At 42.6% G+C, this 12,758-nt stretch overlaps 1 protein-coding gene and 1 long non-coding RNA gene across 5 annotated transcripts in view; one reads left to right on the forward strand and one right to left on the reverse strand.

Moving 5' to 3' along the window:
• Fcgr2a (Fc fragment of IgG receptor IIa) lies at window positions 1-12,133 on the forward strand. 4 transcript variants are annotated; one of them, XM_029554072.1, is made up of 7 exons: window positions 1-108; window positions 3,657-3,760; window positions 4,329-4,349; window positions 4,921-5,184; window positions 9,077-9,328; window positions 10,824-10,977; window positions 12,027-12,133. In XM_029554072.1, the coding sequence occupies exons 2-7, from the start codon at window positions 3,676-3,678 to the stop codon at window positions 12,094-12,096; spliced, it is 846 nt and encodes a 281-aa protein (XP_029409932.1). In that variant the 5' UTR covers window positions 1-108; window positions 3,657-3,675; the 3' UTR covers window positions 12,097-12,133. The 4 variants fall into 4 exon arrangements, with proteins under 4 accessions (XP_029409932.1, XP_029409931.1, XP_008847279.1 ...); XM_029554071.1 differs by having other exon boundaries at window positions 10-108; window positions 3,635-3,760; XM_008849056.3 differs by having other exon boundaries at window positions 25-108; window positions 3,654-3,760.
• LOC115066964 overlaps window positions 9,349-12,758 on the reverse strand; it is an 18,675-nt gene continuing 15,265 nt past the window's right edge. Inside the window, exon 3 of the long non-coding RNA XR_003846403.1 lies at window positions 9,349-10,136. This is a non-coding gene — a long non-coding RNA (uncharacterized LOC115066964). The remainder of the gene's footprint in view (window positions 10,137-12,758) is intronic.

Below are 12,758 nucleotides of genomic sequence, written 5' to 3' on the forward strand. Positions count from 1 at the left end.
TAACATATCAAAATCTATAGGAATATTCTACACTCTATTGATATTCGCTGTCGCCTGGCACTGTTCCACATACTCAGATTTCCACAACAGATAATCTCCCCCTGAAAGGTAAGCACTCGCCATCTGCTTCCAATCGCCAGGCGGAAGCACGTCCATGGATAGGGATTCTAACAAAGCCTGGGTAAAAGGGGTAGTAGGACCATACTGAGCACGAGCAGTTTTTAGCTCCTAAAGCTGCTTAAATGGAATGGGTGCATGAGACCGCACCCCATTGCCCTGCTGATTGACTTGCTCCAAAACTGGGAAGACCTGAAATCCATGCAGTGACTCTCCTTGCTCTACTGCCTGTTGTAGCGGGTATTGCACAGTTCTAAATGGGTACCAGATTCCTGCTGAAGGCTCCTGAACCATGGCAATCATGGGAGGCGCAACAACCTTCGGTGGCCTCGGAGGAGGAGGATCTAATGCTGTTATAATAGAGGGTGTTGGGGTGGTCCTAGTTCTTTTCTCTTTGTTATTTAATATTTCCTTCTTCAAAGCCTCTAACTCTGCCCTTAATTGCTCAATTTCCCAGTGATAGTTAGGCTTCTCAGACAAAGCAATTAGAGGTGGATGTTTTTCCTGATCATACTTAACTGCCTCCTCTCCTAGGGCAGACTCATCTTCAGGGTTAAGAGATCCCTCTTCTAGTCCCAGACAGGGGTCCTCATAAGAGGGTGGCAAGGCTAATGGAGCCGGCCAGCTCTGGTGGAGTGGAAAGTTTGGTTTCACTTTTATCTGAGCTGTCGCTTATCGGATTCTCCTCTTTAGTCTCAGTGAATGTTCCTTCCTTTGCCTTCTCCGCCTTGTGCCTCGGATCAAGACTATCTTTGACCAAAGCCCACAATATAAAAGCATCTGTGGGAACTTTGGAAGGACCCTCCACGTCATAGTAATCCTGCATTTTCTCTCCAACCTGTAGCCACACATCTAAAATCACTGTTCCTTGTTCAGGAAACCAAGGACAAACCTTTTCTACAAAGTCTAAAAAATTTACAAGTTGCTTACGTTCCACTTTTGCTCCTCAGGCCCGAAGCATATTCTTTAAGATATATACAAAGAGCAAGCGACTGTTTCCTTGGCCCATCTTCTCCCAAGATAAATACTCGCTGCTCCCCAATTGTACTGAGTGCACTCACTTAACTTCTCCAGCGGTGTCCTTCACTTTTTCCCCTACTTTTCAAGGTCCCTGTTCTGGGTGCCATTAGCCAGTGCCAGCCAGCCGAGATGAACAGCACCCAAAAGGGGGGAGTGAGGATGAAAGAAAAGAGACAGAAAAAAGATACTTGGGAGGACTGTCAGCAGAGACTGCAGCCCCGGTTTATTTTAGCTCAGCCATCTTATACAGCAGAACATCAGATAGCCACAGTTTGCTTAGCTTCAACAGCTTTTTCCCCCACCTTTATCTGAGGGTCAAGGAACGGTCAAATACTTGTAGTGAATTCCACCAATTAACCATCTTCCCTAAATTATCAGCACATTCCTCCTGACTTGCAGAACAATTCAGTGCTTGTGTGTAAAACACAAACTCTTGAGTCAAGGTGAAAGGTCATAAAGTAAATAAGCAAGCCTGCCACAGCTCAATGTACATGATGGCTGTGCTTATATTAATAGCTCCCAACACCAGACTCCTGCAGTAGCCTCCTGCCTTACCCCTTCTATCCTTGCTAGTCTACAGCCTGTTCTTTACACAACACTCAAACGGGTCTTTTCAAAACTCAAGTCAGATCACATCATTCCTATGCAAAATCCGCCTATGGTTCCCAATTTCATTTTGAATACTTGGGCTACATGGTATGACTCTGTCTCAAAAACCAACCAAATGAACAGAAGGTACCTGGTGATGTGGGTCAGTGGTACAGTACATACTTTGTATGCGCAAGGTCCTCAGTTCAATATTCAGTATTATAAAATAAATAAGAACAAGTAAGGCTGAGCATGGTGGTGAGTGCCTTTAATCCTAGCACTCAGGAGGCAGGCAGATCTCTGTGAGTTCAAGGTCAGCCTGGTCTACATAGTTCCAGGCCAGCTGGGGCTTATGGGGAGACCCTGTCTCAAAAAAAGAAAAAAAAAAATATAAAAAAAAAAAAAAAACAAAAGTTAAAACGGGGTTTAAAAAAGCTTAAAGTGCTGGGATTATGGGCATGTGCTACCATGCCCTGCTCCAAATGAATATTCTTTAAAAAAATTTTTTTATTTTGTGTGTATGAGTGTATTGTCTACATGTATGTAAGTGCACCCATGTCATTCAATGCCTATGGAAGTCATAGAGCATCAGATTCCTGTGGAACTGGATTTACAGAAAGTTGTTAACCACCATGTGGGTGCTGGGAATCAAGCTCAGATCCTCTGCAAGAGCAGCTGAGCCATCTCTCCAGCACTATTTTTTTTTTCTTTTTTGGTTTTTTGAGACAGGGACTCCCTGTAGCCCCAGCTGCCCTGTAACTTGCTATGTAGACCAAGCTGGCCTTGATCTCACAGAGATCCCCCTGCCTCTGCCTCCCAAGTGCTGGTAGTAAAGGTGTATACCACCACACCCAGCAATTTTAAACTCTTGGCCTTCCTGCTTTCACTTCCCAAGAGCTGGGTATACAGGCTTGGGCCATCATAACTGGCTCCTACACATGCTTGTAATCTTCTTTCCTTCTGTAAATATATTATCATTTTGAATTTAAGTAGTACTTATATAAATAGATGTCTTATTACATATAGCTACTTATTTAGTATGATATTCCTCATCTATGGGAGTGTAAGTATTAAGACAACATATGAACAAAGTCAACAATGAAGACAGGGTGGCTCACAAACCAGAATAGGAAATCTTCCCTCATTGGTGGAAGGAGTTCATAAATAGCCAGGGAATTCTCCAGTAGGAGAGCTGGAATGTGTCTGAGCATGATTGCCAATGAGAAATATTTGTTTTCATTATAAAGTTGAGTGTCAGGGCTCAGAGATGGCTCAGTGGTTAGGAGCACTGGCTGCTCTTACAGAGGACCCAGTTTCAGTTCTCAGCACCTACAACCATCCTTAACTCCAGTTCCAGGAGATCTAAAGCTGTCTTCTGACTTCCATGGGTATTGCATGCACATGGTACACTCAAATACTTGCAGGCAAAACACTCAAACATAAAATGAAATTTTATAAACCTCCTTTTGTATGTAGAGGGCACGATCAGAAACTCTTGCCTGTAGGATATTTAGAGTCTTTCTTGAACTATTTTCTGAAGATAACTACCCTATTTTGTTGTCTAGCATTGATTGTTTTGATTGCTTACTTAGGTTTATTTGTCTTGCCTAGGTCAAAGTTCCTTTGTTAAAGCTCCTTCAGAACTCTGTTGGTCAATGAGGCAGCACTGAAACTTTTGTGGAAGCAGCACTAAACTGAGGTCCCTTCTTTGCTTTCTAGAGTTTCCCCCTGTTTCCTTACTACGGAACAACTCAGGATTTCCCCAAGGGTTCAGAGGGGCTACAAGTAGAAATATTTGTCTGTAAAGCAGAACACTTCCTGTTTGACTTGCTTTTAAGTAGGCAGAAACAGAATCTGCTGACTGATGACTGCTACACAAGATGAGGCCAGTTCCTTCCTCTTTTCTCAGTTTATCTCCTAAACCCCAGCAGAGTCTAGTCAAGTTTTCAGATGACTTTGGAAACCCAAATGTTTCAGAATGTACATCCTGGAAGCCAAAGGCTGCTGCAACCACTGACAATTTTGCTGTTGTTTGGTAAGTAAGGGTCATTCTGAAATAAGAGTAATTTCAGCCTCTCCTATTGATTAGACTCCAGGGACCAGGGTAGTAAAGAACAGGTCTGGTTTAGAAACCAGGAACGGATTAAAAGAGAAGAGATCCAGGCAAGGTGGTACATGGCTGCAATCCCAGTGCTTAGGAGGTGGGGGCAGGAGAATCAGGCGTTTAAGGTCATCCTCTGCTAAACAGCAGAAATCCAGTTCCAGGCCAACCTGGCTGTATTGAGAACCTGTCAAAAAAAGAAGATTCTAAATTCTCACTGTACTGGTGCTTCTTAAGGTCAGAATTCAGAGTCTTCGGGAAGTCTGTTCAGCACCAATGAGTCATACTTACTTTGTAGCCCCGCCAAGGGCTCAGGATGAGCCAAGGAGGACCTGAGAGATAACATTCTGGTAAAATAAACCAGAGACAGGCTCTTGGATGGTTCATGGGGTAAGAAGGCGCTCTGAATCCCTTCCCCTCCCTCCTTCTTCACATGCACAACTGGATTTGCTTTTATCTTCTGCTGCGGTTCTACACTGACCCATTTTCTTCTTGTTTACAGCTTTCGCAGACAGACAAACTGGTAAGTTTGTTCTCTTGTTTTCATGATATTACTTTCTTACAATGAAATACTATTTACTTTGTAGGGTAATGTCTGTCCTACCAAGATTCAGCTGTAGGTTCAGATTGGATGGTTCTCTCATTTCAGTAGAACCTGAGATATGATTCTTGATAAAATTCCAGCTAGATTCTCCAAAGACCCAAGGAAAGAGGCCTGCTACATGTACATAGATTTTTTTTTTTTAATGGTCTAGATATAGGCCTCAGGACCTTGAGTATACTAGGCAAGCTTCCACCACTGAGCTACATCCCTAGCCTTTTCAAATTCATTTTGAGACAGATTTGCTAAGTTGTCTAAGATGGCCTTGAATTAATTATGTATCACAGATAGGCCTTAAACTTGTGACCCTTCTGCTGCTTCTTTCCCATTGCTGGATTACAGGTGTGGGCTAACGTGCTCAGCTCATACACAGATCTTTAACTGGGTCCATGATAGGACTCTCTGGCCTTTGACCTCCCCTGGGAGCACATTTGGAATCCATGGTCCCTCTAAGGTTATTTGCTCATATTCCTTTCTGTTCTCCCACCTCCAGCATGTTTCCAGAAGGCTGTGGTGAAACTTGAGCCCCCGTGGGTCCAGGTGCTCAAGGAAGACAGCATGACACTGAAGTGCGAAGGGGCCCACAATCTGGGGAACTACTCCTACTCCACCCAGTGGTTCCACAATGGGAGCCGCATCCCGGGCCAGGCCCAGTCCAGCTACAGGTTTAAAGCCACAATGAATGACAGTGGAGAATACCAGTGCCAGATGAACCAGACCAGCCTCAGTGACCCTGTACATCTGGGAGTGATTTCCGGTTGGTAGAGGCAGGCCCAGGGAGGGAATGGAAAACCAGGAGGTGGGGGTGTATGTGTGTGTGTATCTACTTATACTGCAGAGGTTTGCAGGAAAGTGGGTGGTCTGTTTTTGGGAAGCATTACTGCCAGCTGATTTCTGAAGGACTTTTGTTCACTCATTTCGCTTTTCACTCACCTCTTTGTTTAGTATTGTGTGGAGGGGGTTCGAATTCCTAAGAAATTCCCCACTGTATGTGAGCAGCTGTTTCTGCCTCAGTCTTGATTGAGCAATACAGATTTAAGGCCCCAGGAAGGCAGCTGAGTGTCAGGCCAACAGAAGGAAGTCTCTGCCTCATGAAATCAGTCTATATGGTGGTAATGTGGTGGAACATGGGGATTGCAGGCAGTGAGACCTGCAGAGAGCATGCCTGACAAGAGTGGGGAGACAGGAGGCAAGGTCTCCCAGAGAGGAACTGAAATCTGGAAAACCAGGTCAGAGGTGAGGGGAGGGGAGGGGAAGGATAGATCATGTAGAAGGAGATAGGCTTTGTGATGACTTTGACTTTTTTATTCCTAAATAAGATGAGAATTCATAAAGTGGTTTAAAATTTTACATTAGTATTTTTCATTCTTACACATAAAAATTATGTGTATACATGGTCAATTGTTAGGGATTAGGAATTTTAATTCTCTCTTGGGTGAGAACTCTCCCAGTAAATGTTAGGATGAAGAGCTGAAAGAGTCACTGGTAGGAAAGAGAAAGAAATCAACTTCATACAGTTCTTAACGACCTTTATTTATCAGTCAGTGAGGGCTGACTACTGACCAGCAAGTCTGCTGTAGCCACATGGGCCAACAGCAAGGAAGCTCAAGTACTTTTGTGTGTGTAAACAGAATCATGGGGGTTGGGCAAGGGATTCTGGGCCTGGCATTCCTCCCTAGTACTTATGGGTCTTGGGGAAGGCTTGTTTTCAAAGCAGGGTCTGTGTGCAGAAATTTACATTTGAGGGGTCCTGTGTGGGCTTGTTTGCAAAGCAAAAATTGCTTTATGATTTGGGGCTAATGGAGGTCTCCCTTCAGTGATAACATGATGTTTTGGTATGTGTATATATTGTTTAGTGTTTAAATCAAGTTAAATATATTTATCTTCTCAAACATTTGTCATTTCTTTACAGTATAAACATTGAAAATCCTTATTTCTAGCTTTTAGAAACAGATAGTACATTATCTAGAGTATCCTATCATGCAATAGCAACCTGAAATATCTTGCTTCTAACTGTGACTCAGTACTCATTAATCAACTTTTCTCCATCCTACCCATCTGTCCTCTTTTCCTAGCCTCTGCTAACCAACTCCTATGGCTTGACTATTTTTAATATTCTATGTATGAGTGATACTGTTTATACTTGTCTTTCTATGCCTGACTTATATCACTTAACGTAATGATTCCCAATTCAATACATGTTGTTGAAAATAGGATTTGTTGTATTCTTCTGTCCTCCCCCCCCCACATTTTTTTTAAAGATAGGATTTCCCATAGCCCTAGCTGGCCTGGAATGCCTCATGTGAACCCGACTGTCCTTGATCTCACAGAGATCCTCCTACCTCTACCTCCCCAGTGCTAGGACTAAAGGCGTGTGCTACCACATTGGGCTAGGATTTGTCCTTCTTATGACTGAAAAATATTCCATTGAGTGAGTATGAGATCCTTAAAGAGTCATATGATCTGATTTGGGTTTACGTAAATATGTGACAATTTAGTTTGGTAGAGTCTGTAAGGGAAATGCCTATGGATACTATTTCTATAACAGTCCAGTATCTGAAAATATAAATATGCTTGTAGATTTCTTCAGGACCTTCTTGGAACACAAACCCTGAAGATGGTACATGCAAGCAATCCATGCTTTAGATTTTCTTGTTTAATGCCAAGAAAGTGATTTTTAAAATGTTCCTTTAAGATTCCTATGCTATCAAGACCTGGGGGTATAGTCACTTTCTGTTATTTCTCTGAGAAATAAATATCAAATTAACTTCAAAATCTGCCCAATGATATCATAGCTACTCACCGCTTTTCTTTGCATCTCATCTATCCTGAAACAGCCAATGACACTTCTGACTTTTCCTATGAAAATATAAAATTATAAATTAAAAAAAATCTTTGAGGCTGTAAGCAGTGCTCTAGCTATTGCCCAGACTGCTACCTTTTTGCAGTGTAGTAATAAATTATTCTCCTTAAAAACAAAAACCTTAAAACCAGGCCTGGTGGCACACATCTTTAATCTTAGAACCCAGAAGGCAGAGGAGGTGAATCTCTATGAGTTTAAGGCCAGCTTGCTCTACATAGTGAGTTCCTGGCCAGCCAAAGCTATATACTAAGACCTTGTCTCCCCCAAACAAACAAAAACAAAAACTTTAGAGCTGGTAAGGTAGCTCAGTGGGTAAAAGCACTTTCTACACAAGCATGAGGACCTGAGTTTAATTCCTGGAACCCACAGTAGAAGAGAACTAACTCCTGAAAGTTGTTCTCTGACCTCCACATGCCGTACACACACACACACACACACACACACACACACACACACACACACAGATTAAAGATTAAAAGGATTGTTAAAAAAGAAATCATCTAGCCAGGTATAATGGTACATGCCTTTCATCCCTGTACTTGGGAGGCAGAGGCAGGTGGATCTCTGTGAGATCAAGGCCAGCTTGGTCTATAGAATGAGTTCCAGGCCAGCTGGAATTACAGGGAGACCCTCTCTTAAAAACAAACAAACCCAGGCTGGAGAGATGGCTCAGTGGTTAAGGACACTGGTTGTTCTTGCAGAAGACTTGAGTTTGAATCCCAGCATCCACATGGCAGCTAACAACTGTCTGTAACTCCAGTTCCAGGGGATCCGACAGCCTCTTCTGACCTCCGGGGGCATTGTGTGACACAGGTGCACTTATCTACATGCAGGCAATACACGCATACACACACACACAAAAACAAAACAAAACAAAAACCAACCCAACAAACAAAAAACAAAAGCAAGCAAACAAACAAAAAACCCAAACCCAAACTCCCCAAACCAAGTTAACAAACAAAAAGAAACCATCTAATCTAATCCCTTTATTGTACAAAGAATTTGCACTGATGAGATGATGATCCAAGAGTTCAGTAATTAATGGAAGAACCAAGATCTAGAAAGCTTGTTGAACCAGTCCTTGTAGGCTTGTTCTTCAAAGTAGCTGAATTACAATAAATTAAAAATTTATGGTGTTTATTTTATGTGTATGAGTGTATTGCCCCCATATATGTAAGTGCCTCTGTGTTGTGCAATTCCCACGGGTATCAGCAGAGAAGGGGTGTTGGATATCCTGGAATGAAGTACCAATGGTTGTAGCTGCCATGCGGGTGCTGGAATTTGAACTGGGGTCTTCTGCAAGAGCAGCCAGTGCTCTTAACTGCCGAGTCATTCTCCAGCCAAAGTAGATGAAATTTTTAATTGCTTTCAATGAAGTAGCTAGGAATGAGGATACTTGTAGACAGAAAGAAAAGTGACTTTAAGTTTAAAAGCTTTCTTTAGTGTCCTTTTAGTTCAGAGTCACAACTGAATTCAGAAGTCCATATATAGCTGGGCATGGTGTCTAATATCTCTAATCTCAACTGAAGCAGGAAGCTGAGGCAGGGGAATTGCTGAGAGTTTGAGGTCATCCTGGGCTTTATAGTGAATTCCAGGCCAGTGTGAGCTACAGTGCGAGACCCTGTCTCAAGTCCTTGAATTTCGTCCAAAGGTTATACACTTAGAAGATCAAGACTGTCTGATACCAAATTATAGCTCTTCCCTCAGTATATCATGTCCTACCAGGGAGGGTGGTCTGGGTCTCAGAGCTGAGCCCCGGTCTTCTGAGTCCTTTTGTATCTTTCAGACTGGCTGCTGCTGCAGACCTCTCAACTGGTATTCCAGGAAGGGGAAACATTCACGTTGAAGTGCCACAGTTGGAAGAGCCAAGCCCTGAACAAAATCACATTTTTCCAGAATGGAAACCCCGTGAGGTTTTCTAATAAGAATAGCTGGCTAATCTCAAAAGCAAACCACAATCACAGTGGTGATTACTACTGCAAAGCCTTTTTAGGAAAGAATCGACACACATCGAAGTCTGTGACCATCACTGTCCAAGGTACAATCCAGGGTGGTTCAAGAAGCTTTAGCACTGGAAGTCTAGGTAGAAAGTGAATTACTGATCCTCTTCAGACATTACTACTTGCATTCTCCTGAGTGGTCCTCTTGATGTTAATGGGACCCTGAAGGTTCTAGTTGACCTGATTTCCATGTGGGTGTGTAGCTGTATTCCAGCTTATTCACTGGGGGTTGTGGAAATGAGTGCCATTCACTCAGGATTTCAATGGAAATCTTTTCATCTCCACAAGTAGGTCTACCAGACACACCTCATTTCATTTCATTCAAACCACTCTATTTTGTCTCGTGTCCTTCTCTCTCTAGGATTCTGAGGCTTGTAGGTACCAACTGACCTCTTAGTCTAGGCTCAGGCACTAGCTCGGGGCAGTCGTGTTGGCTTGGGAATTTTTCTCTACCCACAAAGAACTAGGGCTCTGTTTGTTCTTGAGAAATTTTGCATTGTGGAATGCCAATTATGCCTTTTAGGAGACATGGAAAGCTACTGTGACAGACTAGTGTTGGTCTGTGAACATATCCCAGTTGTAGGCTGAGGAGGTGGTTGGTGAAAATCTCTTGATGTGGTTATAAATTTCCTAGTTCAAGGTTTTCCAAAGACTTGAGGCTTCTTGATGGGTTTTCCAGAATAAAGGGTTCTGTGATCAGATTTATGTGGGACATGCTGTTTCTGTTTCTCTCCTTTTACAGTCATAGCTTATATTAAATACTTTTAAGCAACATTATTGTAACTCTAGCATATTGACATATGCCTATAATCCAAGCCCTTGGAAAGTTGATAGTTGGAAGCCAACCTAGGGAGGAAAAGATGGTTTCCATTAAAACCTTGAGTGAAAGCCAGGCATGGTAGCACATGCCTTTAGTCCTAGCACTTGGGAGGCAGAGGCAGACAAAGCTCTGTGAGATCAAGTCTGGTTTATATAGCAAGTTCCAGGCCAGTTGGGGCTACAGGGAGACCTTTCTCAAAAAGACCCTCCCTACCCCCACCCCAAAAAAGAAAAGCTTAAAAGTTGTGTTTCATATGGAATTTGCAAAATCTAGGTGACCACGAAATCTTTGTCTTCTATAATTTCAGACAGATGTGCCCATGGTCACTTTAGGAAATGCTGATTTAGTACCTTGTTGGGGAAGGCAGAAATGAAGCATCCTCTGAAGACTTCCAGGCCTATTTATATGTTTTTGGCCTTACCTTACATGCCTGGTATGGGTGACTTCACAAAAGCTCTGCAGTAGGGATCTCACAGTTTATTCAAAATTTCTCTCTTTCTTTCTTTCTTTTTTTTTTTTTTTGAGATAGGGTTTCATTATATATAACCTGACTGGCCTGGAACTCACTGTGTAGACCAGGCTGGTTTTGAACTCACAGAGACCTGCCTGCCTCTGTCTCCCAAGGGCTGATTAAAGGCTTGTGCCACCACACCCAACCTCTAAAATTTGTCTTAATGACACATTTCTCCTGATTTTTCTGACTCTCTTACTAGGTCCAGTAATTCCACCCAGCTCTCTACTTTGGTACCACGTTGCTTTCTGCCTGATGATCTGTCTCGTATTTGCAGTGGACACAGGACTGTATTTCTATGTACGGAGAAACCTTCCAAGTTCAGTGGAGGACTGGAGGAATTGCAAAGTCAGAAGGTGTCAGAGTTCTCAGTACAAGTAACATCTCATCCTATGGCAAAACAGCAGTGGTAGCAGTATCTGTTTCAACCACACTCCACACTCCTGCTTTTCACCTAGCCTTTCTTTGAGAGCAACTTGGAGCCAGGCCTGGCATTATGGTCTTGTAATTATAGTTACTCAGGAAGCTGAGGCAGGAGGATCACCAGTTCATGGGCTACTGAATGAATTAAATTCTAACCTATATAACTTAGATCCTTTTTCAAGAAAAAGAGGGCTAGCAAGAAGGTGGCGAGATAGCTCAGCCAGAAAAGGGGCCTGCCACTAAACCTGGCAACTTGAATTTGATTTCTGGGACCCAGTAAAGAGAACTAACTCCCAAAAGTAATCTTCTGACCCACACACCCGCCATGGCAGATGCTTGCCCCTGTACATGCACACAAAATAAGTAAATAAAAATATTTAAAAATTTTAAAAAACAAGGAGAGAGTTGGGGATAAAATTCAGTGGTAGAACTCTTTCCCAGTTTATGTGATGCACTGGGTTTGATCTCTGGCAGAAAAAAACAAAAAGCAACTTAGGCAAAACATCCCCTTTTTGACACTTCTTTGCTCAAAGTAACTTAAAAGTTTCTCTTCGTACTTAGAGGAAAAGCTAGTGCCTTTGCAATGTTCTGCAAGATACCACATGATCCTGTCTTTCTGATCTCATCTCCTTCTGCTTTTCTGTGCTTCTTGTCCATACTTGATCTTCCTTGAACAGAGCAACTGTACTTCTACATAGACTCTGTTATTTCCTGTTTCAAGAATGTTCTTACTTAGCGATACTTATGCCATGCTTCACCATGCCTTTTATGGTTGAATAGGACTTGTCACAACCAAAAACTTGAGGCTCAATCCTCAGTGTAGCAGTATTGAGAGGCAAAGACCAAAGGGAGGCATTTGGGTCCTGAGGCAACAGTTCTTAGGCTAGGAACAGTTCTGGCGGGAATAGCTTAGCTATCCTGACAGCTGCTTTCTCTCTTTCCAATGCCCTGACTTGCACTTGTGCTTTTCTGCCATTCATAGAGCAACACAAGGCCCTCATCAGAAGCCAAGCCAATGTGGCCATCTGAACTTGGACATCCAGGCTCCATAACTGTGATTTAAATAAACCTCTGTGCTGTGTAAATTAACCAGTCTCAGATGCTTTACTATATATAGGAGTAGAAAACAGACTAAGACAATGAACTTTAGATTTGTTTTCAATTGTCACCTTATTGTAAGAAACATCAAATATTAGCCTTTTCTTTCAAACACTATAAACGTTTTACAAAGAATTCTAATGTTCTAGCTACCCGCCTTCCCACCCTACAAAAACTTTTGATTTATGACAAGGGATTCTAATCTTCTGATCACCCCTAATATCCACCCTATAAAACTTTTGGTTACGAAATAAGGAAAAGAGTGCATTCCAGTGTATGCAAGTTCACAGCAAAGATCACTGACCAAGACAACTCCATGGGGCACAGCCATTTATTGTGGGGATCAAACCACTGGACTGCCTCCCAGAATCAGAGAGACCGCAACCAACAGCAGAACTCAGGTGGCCTTTATAGGTAGTTAGGGGCTTGGGTAACTTTCTATGACATAGACTGAGTGGTTTAGCTTGTGATTGTTTGGTCTTCTGATAAGCAGTGCAACTTTCCAAGGCTAAGTTTGGACCCACCATTTTAGAATATTGGGAGCTACACTGCCATTTTAGGAGTCTGCCAGGAGCCTAAAACCAGGAATTGATGGCCTGGGAGTGGGGGAAGGCTG

The sequence above is a fragment of the Nannospalax galili genome, unplaced genomic scaffold (assembly GCF_000622305.1).
Source record: "Nannospalax galili isolate Female #2095 unplaced genomic scaffold, S.galili_v1.0 scaffold884, whole genome shotgun sequence".
Taxonomy (NCBI): domain Eukaryota; kingdom Metazoa; phylum Chordata; class Mammalia; order Rodentia; family Spalacidae; genus Nannospalax; species Nannospalax galili.